This window comes from Capronia epimyces (genome assembly GCF_000585565.1).
Source record: "Capronia epimyces CBS 606.96 chromosome Unknown aczIQ-supercont1.7, whole genome shotgun sequence".
NCBI lineage: Eukaryota > Fungi > Ascomycota > Eurotiomycetes > Chaetothyriales > Herpotrichiellaceae > Capronia > Capronia epimyces.
The window spans coordinates 1166864-1185290 of record NW_006912910.1 but is presented as its reverse complement, the minus strand read 5'-3'; the positions used below and the strand labels follow the sequence as shown (position 1 = coordinate 1185290).

At 54.5% G+C, this 18427-nt stretch overlaps 8 protein-coding genes across 8 annotated transcripts in view; 5 read left to right on the top strand and 3 right to left on the bottom strand.

The window, feature by feature from the left end:
• The window catches only part of A1O3_08221 (uncharacterized protein), a gene marked incomplete at both ends in the record, with an annotated part of 2687 nt that extends 2279 nt beyond the window's left edge, over positions 1–408 (bottom strand). Inside the window, one exon of the mRNA XM_007738320.1 lies at positions 179–408. Coding sequence (XP_007736510.1) covers positions 179–408 — 230 coding nt within the window. The remainder of the gene's footprint in view (positions 1–178) is intronic.
• A 971-nt stretch (positions 409–1379) lies between these two features.
• On the bottom strand, positions 1380–2758 carry A1O3_08220 (uncharacterized protein; the record flags this gene model as incomplete). The annotated part of the gene is made up of 4 exons (XM_007738319.1): positions 1380–1528; positions 1606–1711; positions 1811–2498; positions 2613–2758. 4 exons carry the CDS (start codon positions 2756–2758, stop codon positions 1380–1382), a joined length of 1089 nt encoding a protein of 362 aa, XP_007736509.1.
• Positions 2759–3658: 900 nt separating this feature from the next.
• A1O3_08219 (uncharacterized protein) lies at positions 3659–5536 on the top strand (the record flags this gene model as incomplete). Its single annotated transcript, XM_007738318.1, has 3 exons — positions 3659–4621; positions 4702–4782; positions 4841–5536. The coding sequence occupies 3 exons, from the start codon at positions 3659–3661 to the stop codon at positions 5534–5536; spliced, it is 1740 nt and encodes a 579-aa protein (XP_007736508.1).
• Positions 5537–5658: 122 nt separating this feature from the next.
• Positions 5659–7255, top strand: A1O3_08218 (uncharacterized protein; the record flags this gene model as incomplete). Its single annotated transcript, XM_007738317.1, has 3 exons — positions 5659–5840; positions 6071–6856; positions 7063–7255. The coding sequence occupies 3 exons, from the start codon at positions 5659–5661 to the stop codon at positions 7253–7255; spliced, it is 1161 nt and encodes a 386-aa protein (XP_007736507.1).
• Positions 7256–8463: 1208 nt separating this feature from the next.
• Positions 8464–10007, top strand: A1O3_08217 (uncharacterized protein; the record flags this gene model as incomplete). The annotated part of the gene is made up of 2 exons (XM_007738316.1): positions 8464–8930; positions 9176–10007. 2 exons carry the CDS (start codon positions 8464–8466, stop codon positions 10005–10007), a joined length of 1299 nt encoding a protein of 432 aa, XP_007736506.1.
• A 2378-nt stretch (positions 10008–12385) lies between these two features.
• A1O3_08216 (uncharacterized protein) lies at positions 12386–14704 on the top strand (the record flags this gene model as incomplete). Its single annotated transcript, XM_007738315.1, has 6 exons — positions 12386–12576; positions 12671–12955; positions 13137–13296; positions 13470–13942; positions 14107–14141; positions 14241–14704. The coding sequence occupies 6 exons, from the start codon at positions 12386–12388 to the stop codon at positions 14702–14704; spliced, it is 1608 nt and encodes a 535-aa protein (XP_007736505.1).
• Positions 14705–15998: 1294 nt separating this feature from the next.
• On the top strand, positions 15999–16805 carry A1O3_08215 (uncharacterized protein; the record flags this gene model as incomplete). The annotated part of the gene is made up of 1 exon (XM_007738314.1): positions 15999–16805. One exon carries the CDS (start codon positions 15999–16001, stop codon positions 16803–16805), a length of 807 nt encoding a protein of 268 aa, XP_007736504.1.
• Positions 16806–17846: 1041 nt separating this feature from the next.
• On the bottom strand, positions 17847–18193 carry A1O3_08214 (uncharacterized protein; the record flags this gene model as incomplete). Its single annotated transcript, XM_007738313.1, has 2 exons — positions 17847–17929; positions 18052–18193. 2 exons carry the CDS (start codon positions 18191–18193, stop codon positions 17847–17849), a joined length of 225 nt encoding a protein of 74 aa, XP_007736503.1.
• Positions 18194–18427: the final 234 nt, after the last annotated feature.

The window sequence follows — 18427 nt, the reverse complement described above, 5'->3', positions numbered from 1 at the left end:
TAGGACAGGATAGAATAGGACAGGATAGAATAGGACAGGATAGAATAGGACAGGATAGAATAGGACAGGATAGAATAGGACAGGATAGAATAGGATAGGACGGGATAGGATAGCACAAGATAGATGATGTACTTGCCCACTGTTCGCAGTCACAAAACAGCATCCAATATTCCCAGACAGTTTGGCGTAGCCCTCGGCCGCCTGCACGGCGGTCGTTTCATGGCGAGTATCGACAATCCGGATGCCGACCTGCTCACAGCCGATGAGGAAGGCGTCGAGGTGGCCGCCGTGCACGCCGAACGAGACTTGCACGCCCAGCTGTTTCAGCGATTGTGCCAGCAGGTCGCCGCCCAGCAGTTCCCGTTTGGCATGGCGCTGCCACTGTAGTTTGTGACTGGAGATGGACATGGATGGGTCTTCTGGCTGAATCGATCACTCTTAATATAATTGGCGCAGGACAAGGCTGAATCGATGACTCTCAATCCAGTTGGCACCGGACAAGTCTCGCCAGGATTCAGATTGCTGGCTGTTCTGGGGGGAAGGGAGGTGCATCCCTGTCTTTTCGGGATTGCCGGTTCCAATATACATACTGTAGGGTAAGTGCTCGAGCACGCTTTGACGCCCTCGGCTTCATCGGTTCCGCCATGACAAGTCAGTCGCGGCGTCGAATCAAAGACAATATACCATTGTACGTACAGTAAGTACACAGTAAGAAAAGTCGACTAATGCGTTGGACAAGTGCGGGGAGGAATGTCACTCACAGATTCATCGCTTAAGCCTAAGCCCCTAATCCTAAGCCCTCGGCAGTCCGGCTCAATCGGCTGTTTCTAGAGATACTGTACAGTACATACAGACTACAGTCTCTGCTCGACTGGAGCCTTGTAACTCTGCACTCTGCCTCTTCACACTTAGGGGCAACAAGGGGGTGTGGTAGGAAGGCCATGAGCAAGACTGGGAATGGCCTTTCATCTCGATTTAGCTACTGTATAGCATTCCTCACCCCAACCAGACCTCAGATGCGGGACATGTAATCAATCTGTCTACCTTCCCTGCTGCTGCCTGGTCAATACCGCGTCCTGAGCATTCTTCTCTAAGAGACAGTCGGACATGTACGGATACAGTGTCTCGTCAAGCAGGACTTGTTGATCTGCTGCTCGATGAGTGGGATGCGAACCGCTCTCGGAGACATTTCAGGTTACAGCATCCATTGGCTGTGACTTGATCTCCTTTGACACTCCTTATTGTCAAAGGTTGAAATGTTCCATATTCGCTATCAAAGGGGTATAGGGGGAGCCTAGACTATATAGGTGTGCCTATACCAGCCTTCCAGTCAAAGGATAAGACTGGGAATGCCTAAAGTTAGTGCCTAAGTTTGACACTTATGCCTTGGCCAGACACTCGGGTTTGGGAGTGACCAGGATCTTGACGTGGTCGTCTTTGTGGTTGACGAGCTCCTCAAACCCTTTCGTCACCACATCATCCAGCAAGATCCGGCTGGTGATCATCTGCTCCGCGCCCTTGAACTTGCCTGAGGACCGGATGGTCAACATCTCCGATCAGACGAAAAGGTTGAACTCGAGTGACTACTTGGCAGGTATTACTCACCGGCGACGAATTCCTCCACCACCTCCCGGAAGTCTTCGTCGGTGTAGGCCATGGCCACTCTTAAGACGAGTTCCTTCATCATGAAGAGCCCCATCGGAACAACGAACTGGGACAGGACAGACCGAGGTCAGTAGTGGCATGCAGACCCGACCAAGAGCGGGGGGTCGAGCATAAATCATAACTGAATGGCATCTGTTCAGCTTACCGGCTCCTCCCACCCAGCCACGTTGACATAGGTCCCCCCCGCCCTCAGCGCATCCATGCCGTCTACCAAGCCTGGGGCGATGCCAGCACAGTCAAAGACCAGATCGACGCCTTTGCCGTCCGTGAGTTCGCGGCACCGGTCCCCAACTTTGATTTGGAGAGGGTTGAAGACCTCATCGGCCAGGACGGCCGTGTGTTTCTGACGTTTCTGCGTCGGCTCCGACACGAAGATGCGCTTCACACCCCGGGCGCGCAGGTTGAAGATGATGGCCAAGCCGACCGGCCCGCCCCCAAGGATGAGAATGGTGAGATGGTCGAACGACGGCACACCCGCCGACTTGAGCGCGTGCCTGGCCACCACCAGTGGTTCGATCAAGGCGGCATGCGACAGCGGGATCGAGTCGGGCAGAACATGGCACATTTCCTCCTCGACCGCGACCGCTTCGGAAAAGCCGCCGCCCAGGCCTGAGAGGCCGAGGAATGCCCACTGCGTGCAAATGTTGGTCTGGGCGGACTGGCAGCGATGGCAGGTCTTGCAATACAGTCGGGGGTCGACCATGACCGCCTGGCCCGGCTGCAGCTTGCTGCCCGCACTCACTTCCCGCACTCGCCCGCAAAACTCGTGGCCCATGACGACCGGCAGGTGCTCGCCCGTCAATGAGTGCGGATGGCCTTCGGTCGGGATGGCTCTCGGCCCTGTTGGGAGAGGTTAAGTTCAGTTTAGTTCAGTTCATTCGGTTTATTCAGTTCAGTCCCGTTTGGGGGCGGGGGCGTAGGCTTCAGAGTCAGGAGTCAGGAGGGACGTGCCAGCAAGGTATTCATGCAGATCTGATCCGCAGATTCCACACCATTCAATGTCCACTAGAATCTGGCCGGGCTTGACTTGGGGCAGCGAGACACCATCGTCGACTCGGATGTCACGCTGTCCATAGAACCGTGCGGCCTTCATGCTGATGGCCCAGCACCGAAAGCGGTGTCTGGTGTGGTGTTTCTGAGTAAAAGTGATATCAGAGCTGGTTACTTTGGCCTACCTTTGGATTAGTAGTCTCAGAGAGCAGCCGACAACAATGGCTGCCCGGAGGTTCTTATCCTGATCACTATCGACGTGGAGATGGAGATCGATGAGGAGTCGGACCGATTCACCTGGGGTAGACAGGATAGAGGGACACATGGTGTCATTCAATTCTGACTCGACACGCTCGCCAGAATACAGTACATTACCAGTACGGGATCCTGGACGGATATGTACGGGAGCCGTGGTGGCAGGGTAGTCATATGGTACGGTCAGAGGTGTGGCCAGGTTAGGGTTAGGGTTAGGGTTAGGGTTATGGCTTTCTGTACGGGTACGGGATACGGGACAACATCACACAACTGACCACGCCACGAGACGGATACATGGCAGGAGGGCTCAGGAGGCCCTGGACAAATAATGTGCAGAGTACAGTACACTCCATGTTATGGAAGCCTGTCGACTCGGTCATGCTCGGTCATGACGCACTCAGTGCTCTGGTCTGTCTGCCTTTGCCTCGGCATATAAGATGACTGGCTGCCCCGGCCTCCTAAGCTTGGGGTCTCGGACCATCCGGGGTCCCCGTACTTCGTACAGTACAGTACAGTCTGTGGTTTTCCCCAGGTTGACTTTGTCCTGTGAGAGCGAGAGCTAGACAGCACTCCGTCCTCCATCCATCTCTGTGTGTGGATTTCTCCCACGGCTCACACTCATCGAATTCAGCCATGGCTGACCCTCAACCTGACCCCTCGCGGCTATCTCAAACTCGGCACCGCTGGGGCACCAAGCGACGGTCGGCGGTGGCGTGTCTCTGCTGCCGGGCCCGAAAAGTGCGTTGTGATGTGTCGAACCGAGGGCGGCCCTGCACCAACTGCTCGATCGACCGACAAATATGCTCGATCCAGCCCCGACCGAAACGATAGTAAGCCTTGTCCTCCTCCTCCCCTTGCAGCCTTCTCTCTGCACAAGGCCCAAGGCCCGAAACAGAAAGCATGGTGCACTAACCGTGGTGATGCACGGCTTAGTGGTGTTTCCAAGAAACATGCCGCCTCTGGCACTGGCAATTCGTCGTCTACGGCCACCGACGTCGTCGAAGCTGACCCCGCAGACCCGCCATCGGGCTCGCTGCCGACCACGGCGGAGGCTGACATGGACCGCGGAAGAGCGACTACTGGCGATGCCGCCTTCAATCCAGACGCATGGCTCGAGGATGACGCCGACGGGACTGGGCCTGCCACGCACCCTCACACCCAGGACGCTTTCCTCCCGAGCCCCAGCTTTCTTTCGGTCGACGCGCTGGATGTCGATGCATCATTCGATCTGAGCCACAGTCGCTGGACCGGGATGGCGCCAAGTGTGGACGAGGCCACGCAGCAGCAGAACAGCGACGCCAACTACGCCATTGATCCCGCCAAACTCCTGACGCCGAGTGTGACTACAGACATGGCTGACCTCCAGGTCCCTCTCCCTCTCCCGGAGTCGTCTGCCGCACAGGCTCAGGCCAGCTTCGACCCCGGCAGGTTTGTCATCTGTTCCTACTACTCGTTCATTGAAGGGGACTTCCTGGCGGAGCTGCCGGCCGAAACCATGCAGTTTCTGGAGACGAAGCACTGTCTTCACCTCCCCACCCCCGGGATCCTGAATGAATTCGTGCGCCAATATTTCCTCCATGTCCATCCCAACATTCCCATGCTCGACGAAGGAGACTTCTGGGACATGTATAGCCGACGTGGAAGGGGTCGAGACCCGGGACGAGGCATTTCTCTGTTCCTGCTCCAAGCCATGATCTTTGCATCGTCCAGCGTAAGTCGGCTGAACTGAAACGCCCGAATTTCCCTCTCGGCCGTTGATGAGTGGGAATCATCTCCTGACAAAATCTCCAGTTTGTCTCCAGCGAGACGCTGCGACGCCTCGGTCTCCGCAGCACCCGCGAGGCGCGCACCCGGTTCTACCATGCGGCCAAGGTAGGTTGGGATGCCATGTCCAGCCCAATGAGTACTCTGTGCTGACTCCCCCCTCCAGACTCTGTATCAGCACGACGACAGCAATGACCCCGTCACCACTGCCCAGGCCCTCCTCCTGCTCAGCTACCAAACGTCGCCGAGGCGGATGCGAGCCAACAGCTACTGGCTGGCTCTCTCGATCCATTCTGCCCGAGAAGCTGGCGCCGACTGCTACCAGGACCAGAACCATTCGCCGGCCCGGCGTCGGACCCTCAAGCGGCTCTGGTGGTCCTGTATCCTGCGCGACCGCGTGGTGTCTCTCGGGGTCCGGCGGCCCCTGATGCTCAGCGCCCATGACTTCGACTTCAGTCTGCCGTGCCTGGAGCCGGAGGATTTCGACAACGACCTCGGCCGGTCGCGGGTGGTCGACGCCGTCACCCAGCACGCCCTGCTGACCATCATCGTCGCTAAGTGCAAGCTGGCCCTGGCCCTGACGGATCTGCTCATGTTGGTCTTGCCTCGCAAAGCTCCCTTTGCGCCCCAATGCGAGGCTGAGGCCCGTCGCTGTCTCGCCCGCATGGATCAATGTGGCGCCCTCCTGGACAGCTGGTACCAGGACTCGGGGCGCGATTTGAACCAGCTCAAGGCCACGGCGAAGGGTAGGGAAAGCCAATCCCAGACCCAACCCCAGACCCGCCATCCGTCCCTGACGTTGCACGTCAACGTGACATTCATCTACTATCAGTACGTACCTCCCTACCTGTCCCGTTCCTAGGCCAAGCTAGCATTGGCAGCATGGTGGCAGTATGGTTGCATCTGCATCAGGATATGTACAGTATCTGTATATGTCCCTAATCTGACATGGCTCATGGTGTTTCTGTCGGCAGGTCGGCCCGCATGGCCCTCTACCACTTCGGCGTCCTCGCCATCGCCTCGTCTTACCATGACTATGGCTCTCACTCTCAGTGGAAACGCATCGCCGAGTGCAAGACCAAGTTGCAGGTGGCCGCTCAGGGGATTACGGGCAACCTTCGAGAATTGCTGCAATGCAACCTCCTCCAGTATCTTCCGATCAGCATGTGCGTACTATACACTCCCCATCTTTCCCCTCCTTCCCTCGAATCTCATACAGCCAAAGCTTGAATTGGATCATATCATCGACGGCTTGCACCCTCTTCTGCACCCTTGTTCCCTCCTTCACCCTCTCTGCACCCTCGTTCTCTTCGCCCGATGATATAATCCGATCCACGATTTGCTGCATGAGAGAGTATGAGTATGACTGATGACTGACACACTCATAACCCAACAGCGTCGCCTATGCCACATTCCCGCTCGTCCTCCACGTGCTCGACACCAAGCTGCCTACGTCCAGTGGTCAGAATCAAGCCAAGCAGACCGGCCTGGCCGTCTACACGCGGCTGATGAAGGTATTCGAGAAGTCGTACGATGGCACCGACCTCGTGCTTGCATCGGTCTCCACAATCGTGAGCCACATCAAGCTGAACGACGTGACGAAGTCGTTGGAAGTGTGTCTGGACCCAGACAAGGCCGGTGGTGGAAGGAAGACGTCGTCTCGTCGCAATCAACCCCGCCACCATCTTGCGTCACACTCGCACTCACAGTCACAGTCACACTCACAGTCACACTCACAGTCACACTCACACTCACAGTCACACTCACAGTCATATTCACAGTCATATTCACACTCACCGTCGCCCTCCACACACGACTCGCCCGCCCTCACCCTCTCTTCCAGCAGCTACGATTGGGGCGACGTTCTGCTCCGCCAGCCGGTATGCTACATGCGGCTCGCGCTCACCATCGACATCTTTTTGAGTACTGGCCGTCTTCCGCACGACACGGAACTTCCGTCGGCACTGCGGTCGCGCCACCAAGACACGGACACGGGATTTCCATTCTACCCCATTAGTCTGGAGCCCTCACTCTCGCAGATCCAGACGGCCAACGACACCGACAATAGTGGCAACAAAAACAAGGCCTGCTGGGAGACTGGGGCGGAAACTGAACCTGTAGAGCGAGCCAGTCAAACTACTCATCATCATGATGGTATAACGGGATCCCAGCCGAATCACAAGTATGGTCTAGTCTAGCATGTTTGATCACACCCATCCTCCTCCAAGATTTGATATCCCCCATATTCTACTGTCCGAGATCTATTCATATTCCCCATATTCTACCGTCCAAGATTCTTTCATTCCCCATATTCTACTGTCCGAGATCTATTCATATCCCCCATATTTTACTGTCTAAGTCATAATACTCATCCATCCTTCATCTTAGTGTCTCGGACAACGGCCAGCTGCTTTCGACACCGACACCGACGCCGACGCTGACCCCGACACTGGCCCAGCCACAACCACAGTCCCAGGCCCAGGTCCCCCCAAATACCAGTGTCGAGATCGACTATGACATGTTCGAAGCCTTGCTTCTGGGCTATGAATTTGAATCCTCCGCTCTCCAGTCTTCCGAGTAGATGCCCTGGTCTGGCATGACGTTGGTCCAGAGGATTGTGTTCGATGACATGACGATGGTCCAGAGGAGTGTGTGCGGTGACAGCTGCCGGTCACTCACTAGGGAAGAGATGGGCCTCTCACCTACAACCACAGAGAAGTACAGTACAATCAATACTCACCTACAACCACAATACAAGTACAATGTATCCATATATACGCAGACACAGTATTAATCACTGACGTCGCCTCGGAAATCAGATGGCGACAACCGAAATCGGCAACGGCTATATCTCCGTTACTATGTACTATACCCGTCCCGCCAGCTCGAGTTCGGACTCTATTTCCGTCGAAAGACGATTGACTCTCGTTGATCTGAAGAAGTGATAACTTGCAGTTCGCCGAACACGATGTCAATTCCAGTTCCCTATAAAGAAAGAAGTAAAGGGATCTTAGTGTAGAAACCGGCAACCTCTAGCACCAGTACCAACACTACCTGGTAGTTGCGGTTCTGTCCTTCGTGTACAGACGCAGTGCAGTGGCAGTATCTGTATCTGGATTGAGCCTGGCTGACGTATTCCCGGGGTAGTACTCCTGTAAGTACTGTACCCCGGTCTACAGTACACGGACAGGGAGTGTTTGGAGTAGGCAGAATTGGGCCATGGCCTTGGAATTCTGTACATTATACTCTATATACTCCGTGCTCCATAATCTCCGTCTGCGGACGCATTCGCCCTTCGGGCTCAGAACTTAGCGTGCCATGGCAATACGGAAGGATCTCCGTCAGAGACAGTGGCACTCACTTTCAGGATGATGAGTTCGCTCGGAGGGGTTGACTGTATTTACTTTCGGCAACACGGGCCGGACGAGGGCCAACCCTCCCGCCCGGCTGTGGAACCAACTACGGCGGGGAACTGCTAACCCTACGTAGGTATGTATGTAGACAGACGTCTCTACCAGGTGATATGTAGATATGTCGGGCAAAAGGTCATAGTTAATTACTACTTAGATATGACCAAGGGCCCAGACGTACTCACTTCCCCGCTAGAGGGTCTGTTCACGTTTCCTTTCCCTTCTTTTTATCCAAGTTCCCTTTCATTTCTTCTCTGTTCAAGTTCCTTTCCCTTCCCTTCCTCTATACGAGACAGGCGCCCTGCACGACCAACTACATATATACCACAGGCACTCCTCAGTACAGTGCTCCCTCCACATCGTACCTTAAGTACTTACCATGGGCCTCCCTCCTACGAAGCCCAAATCAGTGCCGGCGCCGGTCCCGGACAAGCACAACCTCAGAGCCTCGACAACTCTCCCTCCCACCCCCCCTCGGCACCACGCATGGCTACGGCTATCGCTGCAAATCGCCGCCTACCTGGCCTGTTCGACTGCGGCCTACTACGGCATGTGGATTCGACCGGCCCGCTACTACGGGCTAGGCGGGCATTTCGCCAGCACGTTGACCAGCGGCAAATTCCCCGACCATCCTGACGCCTTTTCCCTCAAGAGACGGTACATTGGTGTGGCATTTGTCGACGATACCTTGACCTTCCTCGACGTGGCGTTCATGCCGGGTATTGCGCGATGGCACAGCGCGTTTGGCTTCTTGCAGCTGTACTTCCTGGGAGGACTGTTGCAGCCTATTGCCATTTGGGCCGTCGAATCGGTGAGGAGACGCAATGAGATGGCCTTGATTAGTTTGTATGTTTGATCCTGGTATTTCTTTCTCTTTCCGTCACTCGAGTTTTGTCTGTCTGATGTACTATATGTACATGTACATGTACATCCTGTGGGATCTGTCCCTATATTGTTCTCCATATCTACACCTTCTCTACTACACCTTCTCTACTACACCTTCTCTACTACACCTTTCTCTCTGGTCCTCCGTATTGAACCACACCCCTGCAAGACCAAACCAAAACTGACAGTTGCCATTACAAACCCAGCATCGGCGTCTGGTCGTACATCTATCAAACCAACGGCATCGCCGTCATCATGCCCCTATATTTCATCGCCTACACCTACCTCTCCAACGGCGAATCCTACTGGGGGCCGCCGCCTTCCCTTTCCAGCGAGGTGCCCCTGAAATACGCCAAAGTCCTACTCCCCGCCATCCTCCTGGGCTACGCGCTCCCCACGCTCCTGATGTTCTGGCCGTTCTGGACCGATCCCGATACCGTGCAGAACCTGACGGCATTTTGGCAGCCGAGCCCCTGCTACGTTCAGGTACTGTTGGTGGTGTTGGGGGGTGGGTATGACTTGAAGAATATCTATCAGCAACACCAACAAAAATCTTCCCCTTCCACCGGCGCAAACTCGACCTCCCTCAACAGAGCGAAAGACAACCCAGGAGAGAAAGACTCGGCATACCCGTACCTCAAGGCCGTCTATAGCTGCACGTTCGTCGTCGGACTCGTGCTTCACGTCTCCTGCATCGCCTACTTGACTCTCGTCTCGCCCGATCCCGAATTGACGCTGAAATCCGTCTTCTGGCCCGACTGGTCGGCGACCCCGAAGCCACACGGGGAAGGGCTGAGGAATATGTGGCTGGTGGACTTTTACGTCTTCGATGTCGCCTGTGTCATCTGGTGCTGCTTTGCTGTCTGGGATTTGAAGAGCGTGGGCCGATTGACGCCTGGAGAAGAGAGCTTCGGCGTCGCCAGAGCGTCGCTGCTCATCCTGTTGGCGCAGTTGGTGGTCGGTCCTGGCGCGGCCATGAGCGCCGTGTGGTACTGGAGGGAGATCGCTCTTTCGAGGACTTTGGTTCGGAGAAAGTAAACGTTACTGGAGTACTGTAGTGTCGTGGTCGTGGTCGTGGTCGTGGTCGTGGTCATTGTAGTTGCGCCAGCCAGGCTGGATCTGGGTCAGTGGGAGTATTCGGTACTTTGGTAAGAACGGAATGCTGGCATGGTGTGGCTTGATATACGTATATGTAGCTAGGGGAACTGTAAAGGATGAAGAGTGAAGGGTAAAAGGTGAAGGGTGAACGGGAGATTGCTTGCATAGGAGATAAGCGAGAAGAGCAGAGCCTAAAGGCGTTCATGTTCAAGAGGAAAGCTAGCTGCCTCGAGACCAAGACGGCTGGCCCCAATCGATGGAGAGAGAGCGTTGACATGACAGAATCTCCATATCAGGAAGTAGGTTAGGCCAGGGCCACAGGTAAGGGGGTGACTATAGTACTGATGTTATGCTATATACATGTATACATACATAGCATTCTGTATTCATCAACATCAACATCAACGTCAAGGCTTGATCTGGCAGAAGAGAAAGATCAACACCAACATCAACATCAAGGCTTGATCAGGCAGAAGAGAAGGAAGAGTCGACGGACCTATGACATGTACAGTCTTGCAGTCAGTCAACTGATCTATATCTATACCACCGTTCCCGTCTTACTGGAGTTACAGCCGGTGAGTTGAGTTGTGGAATATAGTTGCGATGTTGGTGTTGGTGTTGTGTTGTCGTTGTCGTCTGTTTTCCCGCTCTACTGATATTGCTCTCTCAGGTGTGGGCAGGACTCGCTTGACTGCTGAACTGTCCTACCCAGGCACCACGAGGCAGTGCTTAGGAACGCGCAGGAGACAGCTAGAACCCTGACAGCTAGACCCCTGACAGCCAGCTAGCTAGCTAGAGCCTTGTCGTTGTTTCACCTGTCACGATAGGTCTGTCATGTATATCCGTATATCCGACCTAAACGGCTGTTATGTAGTCAGCAGGCTCAGGCTCAGACTGGCGGACACAAGGCTGTGCTGTGCATAACCGGAGTCCCGCGGGTCGAGTGAATCACTGTATACGTTGGTCGGAAACCTGTCCACCGGGTCTGCGGACCGAACATGCATGCCATGCTGCCCGGATGCAGAAGATGTTGGGTTTGACTTCTACTCCAGTGCATGTAGCCTCGAGCTCGAGGGTCATTTAGCTACTGACGGACTCGTGACCGAGAGGGTATCGGGAATCTTGATCCTACCAACCTTGACCCTACCAGATTGTGTGAGGTGAGGTGTACAACCCAACCCCTGGATTTAATAACATGGCGATATAAACAACAGCTGATTGATATGAGTGTCCGTCTTAGTCTCGGAGAAAGATCAAGATAAGTATCTGGGGCAAACCCAAGCGGAGAGAGAACCTTGACCTTTCGGCCGGTCGGTCCGAGATGTTTGTCAGCTACCCTCCGGTAGGATCAGTTACATTCTTGGAGAAATTACTTACAGTACAATATTACTACGTACTGATAATCAGTCACTCACACTGGCTTAGGCTAAGGCTCACAATCAGTCACTCCCACAGAGTCTCGGCCTCACGCACCATCGATAGATACTACATTAGTACCAAATATCTTCACCGCCGATACCACCGCCACAGATGTCTTGGCTTGTTTAGATTTCGCGTGATGGGTTCGGCGGGGAACGTCTAACCCTAGACGTAGAGCCGAGGGAGGGACAGACAGCCTCCCCCTGTACTTGTGGACCCTCATCCATGTGGACACTATACACTATACATACAGTACTTAGGAATAGACTATAGAGTACGGAGTACAGAGTACGTACTAGTGTCTCCGAGCTAGACTAGACCTGCTGCTATGGCATAGCCGAACACATGAGGTCTTAGGGTCTGGGGGCTTAGGCCTCCTTAGCCCTTAGTCCCCCCGGAAAGCCGAGGAATTCACTTCATTGCTGGACCGGACCCCATGGGGCACAACTCTCACGTCGGGGGATGGTGATCACTCTAGAGGAGGCGGGCTACTTGTGAGCCAGCCCATCCCTAGCCACGCCGAATCTTTCTGTACTAGCTAGATGCTGTTTTAAGCATGATGCTGACGGTGATGCTGATGCTTATGTTGATCCTGGTCCTGGTCGTGGTCGCGGTCGTGTGATAAGGACAAACCCCAAACCGCCAATCCCAACCCCCAACTATAGATACATTCTTGTCTTTCAGTATTGAAGAACCCTGTATGTACATACTGTACTGGTTGGCAACAGGACTTCTGAGAGAAGAGGGTCGCCCATCTGTCGTACTGTACATACAGTCCAGCGTGTTGTTCCACAGCTCGGTGCGGTGAACCTTCACTTCCCTTCAGATCAGATCACTCTCCTTCCCTTTAGATCAGATCGCTCTCCTTCCCTCTGGATCGGATCGCTCTTACATCCACAATGCTGTTTGACTCGCTGCCCACAGCAGGCCTGAGCCCTGCTACAGTGGCAGTGGTAGCCATTGTCTTCCTCGTCGGCATATACCGCCTGCTTCAAGTCGGCAAACGGGACCCTCGCCTGCCGCCCGGACCGCCGACCATCCCGATCCTTGGAAATCTGCATCAAGTGCCTATCACCGGTCTTCACAAGCAGTAAGAGCACGCTCCTTCCTGGACCTGAAATGCTGAAAGAGAAGGGAACCGTCAGGGTTGGAATCGAAAGCTAACTTGTCGGTCGCCCCTTAAGATTCCGTACCTGGGCCGAAGAATATGGACCGGTGTACTCGCTCAAATTCGGCCCTTCGACCGTCATCGTGCTCTGTAGCAGGGAGTCGGTGCACCAGCTTCTCGACAAGAAGGGGGCGATCTATTCCGACCGTCCGTCCCTCTACATCGGGGACATGCTCACGAAAGGAGACCACATGGCCCTGACGCCGGCCAACACTGTCTGGAGAGAAAAACGCAAGATTGTCACGCACAATTTCTCCCCCAAGATGTTGGACGAGAAGCACTTCCGCATCCAAGAGGCCGAGTAAGTGGCCAAGCCCAAAACCGTCTTGTGATTTTTCCCCCCTGCATGTCGACCGACCGGTCGCTCAAGATATCTCGACGACTCAAGACTCGGGTCGGGGTTCATCTGTCCTCTGGGTTAAGCGGCGTATTGTATTTGTATGCGCGTCGACTGACTCCGTGTTCTTTCTTCGGGCACACAGGGCAACGGTGTTGATGAACGATCTCCTGGCCAAACCGGACGACTTCATCAAACATGTGCGGCGGTACACCGCTTCAGTGGCGAATTGCATCATCTATGGCCAGCGAGCAGCCACGTATGAGAGCTTCTGGGGCCATGTGAGTTGCTCGTCTCCCTCTTCCGTGGGATGGATGTGATATAGATATAACGCTGTGGTCTATGCTGGGCTGGGCTGACTGAATTCATTCGTTACAGACCGTGTATGAAGTCATGGAAAAGGTGAGTAGGGAGGGTGGAATCTTCTTTCTGTCCCACCTGAGCCGCAGAGGTTGCTGACCGTACTGGGGGGCAATAGTGGTCAGAAGCCATGGAACCCGGGGCCAATCCGCCGGTCGACATCTTCCCGTTCATTCGCTATATCCCGGAAAGCATGGCTTTCTGGAAACGTCGGGCTCTGGACGCTGGTAAGACCATGGACGACGCATGGCGCGAAGGTCGAGAGCGTGTCGAGCGACGTAGGGCACGGGGGATCAAGCGTGACAGCATTGTCGATGCCTGTCTGGACGAATATAAAGAAAAAGGGATGCCGTTCAGCCAGCACGCTTTTGACAATCTCATGGGCGAGATCTTGGAAGGTGCCGCTGACACGACTGCGTCGCAGCTCTGTACCTTGATCATGGCCTTTACCGTCTACCCGGAAGTGCAGGAAAAGGCCCGGGAGGAGATCGATCGAGTGTGTGGCTCGGAGAGGGCCCCTGGATGGAGCGACTTCAAGGATCTGCCTTATATCAATGCCATCGTCAAGGAGGGTATGCGCTGGCGACCAACGTAAGTACCCCTAAGCCCAAGCTCAAGCCTGAGCCTACGCAGATGGCAGATGGCAGATGGCAGGTTTTGGCAATCTGATTGTGACAACCGGCGGTGATGACGATCCTGCAGTTGTTAGAAACATGAGGTGACTGACTGACTGACCCTTGACTTTGACTACCTAGATCCGCCACCGCATTGCCACACTATCTCAGAGAAGGTCAGTACCACTACCACCACTTAGCCTTTGGTTGAAGTCCCCCTTCGACGTGCTGAACGGTCCCCATGACTAACCCGGATGTTCTGTCCGTTTTTCTAGACGACTGGTATAACGGCATGCTCATACCGAAAGGATCAACCGTCTTCCTGCCCGTGTGGGCGGTGCATCACTCCGAGGGCATCTACGAGGATGCCGAAAGGTTCAACCCAGACCGGTACGCCGGAATGACCAAGCTGGCCAACGACTACGCCGGGAGTCCGGACTATGAGAAGCGCGACCACTACGGATATGGTGCAGGACGCCGTATCTGCCCGGGGATCCATCTGGCAGAAAGAAACATGTGGCGGATCGCGGCCAAGTTGCTGTGGGCGTTCGAGTTCCATCCGGTCATCGATCAAGCCACTGGCAAGCCTGTGCCGATCGATACGGAGGCTTATACGCCTGGCATTGCACAGTTTCCATTGCCGTTCGCCGTCGACATCAAATGTCGCAGTGAGAGGCACCGTCTGCAGATCACGAAGGAACTCGACGACGCTCTAGCCCTCGTCCAACAGTTTGAATAGAAGGACTGAGGCATCACTTTCACTGCCGAGATCTGATCTGATCGGCTGGGAGTAATGTTCAATGCTTGATTGACGTCGACTCTGCATGAGACGGAGGATGTGGAGGAGAGTTGAGAGTTGTTGGCTGTTGGTTGTTGGTTGTTGGTTGTTGGTTGTTGGTTGTTGGTTGTTGGTTGGTGGTGGTATTAAGCATGCAGTGCACGTGCACCGAGTCACGTGTCGAGTTGCCGTTGCGGTCACGTGAGCGTGTAAGTCACCTGACTGCTGTTTGCCAAGCCTGCTTCGGACATTGCTTGTGTCCCACCGTACAGAATACAGAACACAGAATACAGAATGTATCATCTATCCTCTCCCTTCTATTTCTCTGTAGTCCTTACTACTCCATACAGTCGAGTCCCCTCCAGGGAAGAGGCTGCTGATTGTCAGCCTGATTGTCAGTGGTCGGTTGCCCTGAACTGACGGCTAATGTCTTTTCATAGGCTAGTGGTGCCGTGGATTACCCTGCACCTCACACGGGCACGAGATGGGTCTAGCCGAGAGTACGGAGTACAGTATCCCTCCCTACATTTCAAGAGTACACATGTACGGAGTACACCTATACAGCCGATTCCTGACCCCCGCCACGCTCCGGACTCGGGTCGGCTTGGATGTCGGCGACCCCAAATGTTCGATCCGACCCCTTGGAGACATCTGTTGCTGCCTAAGCCGCGCTTCTCAATGATACGACTGTACAGCGTACGGTGTACAGTGTACAGTCCTGTACCTGCCGGGCTAACTCTTCGACGGGCCAATTCTTTCCTATCTCCTATCTGGACCCTGACCCTAAAGCGGCGACGCGGACCGAAGAACGCGCCTCTTCAGTCCTCACTCAGTACTGAGTACGGAGTCGAACTGACGGAATCCAGTGTACACTGTACAGAGGTGTAGTACTACTACTACAGAGTACGGAGTACAGTACGTACATAATATTTCTCTGTCCGCACAAGACCGGCGGCTATCGGCCCAAATGGGTACCACCCCCACCGGCATTGACATCAAGAAGCCCGCACATAACCGGACTAGGACTAGGACCTCGTGCCGCTACGCTGGCTGAGCACCCTTGCCGACGATGTCTATACCCATGCCCTCTTTCTTCCACCTATAACCACCCTTCCTCTTCTGACGCTTCGTACTCTATTGTTCCCCTCCATTCCGCCTGAAGTGGTCGTGTCGGCACCGGTTTGTCCTAGAGATCCCAAATCGAAATTCAAATCCAGTACCTACAGCACCATTTAACACCCACAGCAACGCAACCATGGTGCACACGTTCCCCGGACGATTCAACGGCAAGGTGGTGGCCATCACGGGCGGCGCGTCAGGCATGGGCGCGGCCATGGTGGCGCGCTACGTGGCCGAAGGAGCCAAAGTGCTGGTGGCCGACATGTGCGCGGAGGACAAAGGGCAGGCGCAAGCGGCGCTGTATCCCAAGGGGTCGGTGTACTTCCACCGGGTCGACATCTCGGACGCGGCCCAGGCGACGTCGGTGGTGACGGAGACGATCAAGCAATTTGGCGACATCGACATCGTGCACAACAACGCGTCGGCCGTGGTCTGGGGCCCCGTGGACGAGATGGAGCCGAGTCAATGGGACCGCTGCTTCAAGGTCGGCATCGACGCGCCCTTCTACATCACCCGCGCCGTGGTGCCGCACTTCAAGAAGAAGAAGGCCGGCTCCATCATCAGCACCATCTCGACCGCCGGCCTGACCGGCGACAAGGGCTTCGCCTGCTACTGCGCCGTCAAAGCCGCCCTGGCTAACCTGACCCGCGCCATGGCCGGCGACTACGCCCCCTACGGCATCCGCGTCAATGCCGTCGCCCCCGGCTGGACCGACACCGCCATGGCCGCCGCACTCAAAGCCACCCCGGAAATCAGGGAAATGGTCGCCTCGAGCACCCCCCTGCATCGGCCTGGTACCCCGGAAGAGCTCGCCGCCGTCATGATGTTTCTCGCATCCGAGGATGCCTCGTTTGTCACTGGGGCCGGTAAGTCCAAGTCCGTGATCCATGGGCTGATTAGATTGGGTTCCCATCCTCTACGAAACCAACTCAACCCAACCTAATTCAGCCCAACTCAACCCAACCCAACCTAATCCGAACCTTGACTTGTGTTTCAAACATGTTTGTTTTTTATCCCCTCCCCGACCGGTTCATGGCTGATGGTTGCTCCTTTTTCCCCGTCTAGTCTGGAACGTTGATGGAGGTCTGCTGGCAAACAGCCGTATGCCGTCCCTAGATGAAGTCCACAATGTGAGTGTGATCTGTCCGTCGTCGAGTTCCAATCATTATGCACTGCTAGTACCCAGCGATTTCGAGCAACCACACTGACATGTTTGGGTCTCCTGTACAGGCTGGAAACCAAGGGAAAGAACTATTATACTAGGTTTAGCGACAATCCAATCAACAATTATACTACTAGGTTTAGCGACAATCCAATCGATTTTCCGTGCCATTGGCATTGCTATTGCCGTTGCCGTTGCCGCTGCCACATAATCATTTCCACCTCCCGAGCGTCTTGTCTGGTCTACCGTCTGTCTTATGTTCTTTTGCACATGTGTTCTGAGCCTCTATGCGTAAGTGATTGTTTCTTGATATTGAAAGCTAGCTCCGAGATGTTTTCTATGTTTATCTAGCCCGAACGATTCCTTTTCTGCGTTTATCTAACCGAACGTTTCCTGGTCCCATGCCTTGCCAGAGAGCTTCCTGCCGTGTATGTGTGTCAGGCCCTCTGTTGTCTCGACAAGAACAATGTTATGTCCATCTCTGTCGTTCACATTGTGGTCGCGAAGGGATGTGGAAGGGAAGCCCCTAACATGGGTGCAGTTGAAAGCGATGCGGAAGGGGAGCACATGACATGCGTGCAGTTGAAAGACGCAGTTGGCAGGTGGCAGGTAGCAGGGAACAGCGATGTGATTATCAAATTAGACCAGGTCCAGGCGTCAAAATGATGGCCCATGGGTTGAAGTATCCTCAAGCCCAGACTCAGACTATCCCGGATGTCCACTCTCTATTGATCGCTGTCTACAGAGTACATCACACATCCCACCACGTTCTTTGTCGTATCCTCTTCAATCGCCAGCACAATCAGAAGACGTGTTTTTGTCCTACTCGACAGACTTCCCCACGATCAACTCCTCGTAACCGTACATGATATCCAAGGGATGCTGGCAAAACTTCTCCTCATCCGCTATTAAGATGAGAAAAAGGAGTTAGTCTCTAGACGAGCATGGAGGGGGTACTGGGTACTGGTACTGGAGGGGATATTGGGACTTGTACTGGAGGGAGTACTGGTATTGGTACTGTACTTACGTCTCAGCGTCATGATGCCCTCGGGATCCTCAATCAGCGCTTTCCACACATCCAGGCTGTCAACCCAGAACTCGGCGGCGCCGTCGTAATCCAGAGCCTTGAGACCGAGTGATTCGGCTTCCTTCTTCATCTGGGGTGTCATGTGGTACTGTGGTGTGGTATGATTAGTTGATCATCATCGACATCATTAGAGTGTAGGTGGAGGTGTAGGTAGATGTAGGGTTGGTGTAGATGTAGGTAGGTGTTGATGTAGGTGTTGGTGTTGGTGTTGGTGTAGGTGTTGGTGTAGGTGTTGGTGTAGGTGTGAGAAAGACGACCTCAACCCCCTGGGTACAGTATGACTACCGAAAGTCGGAGACACTTTACCTGGTTATAC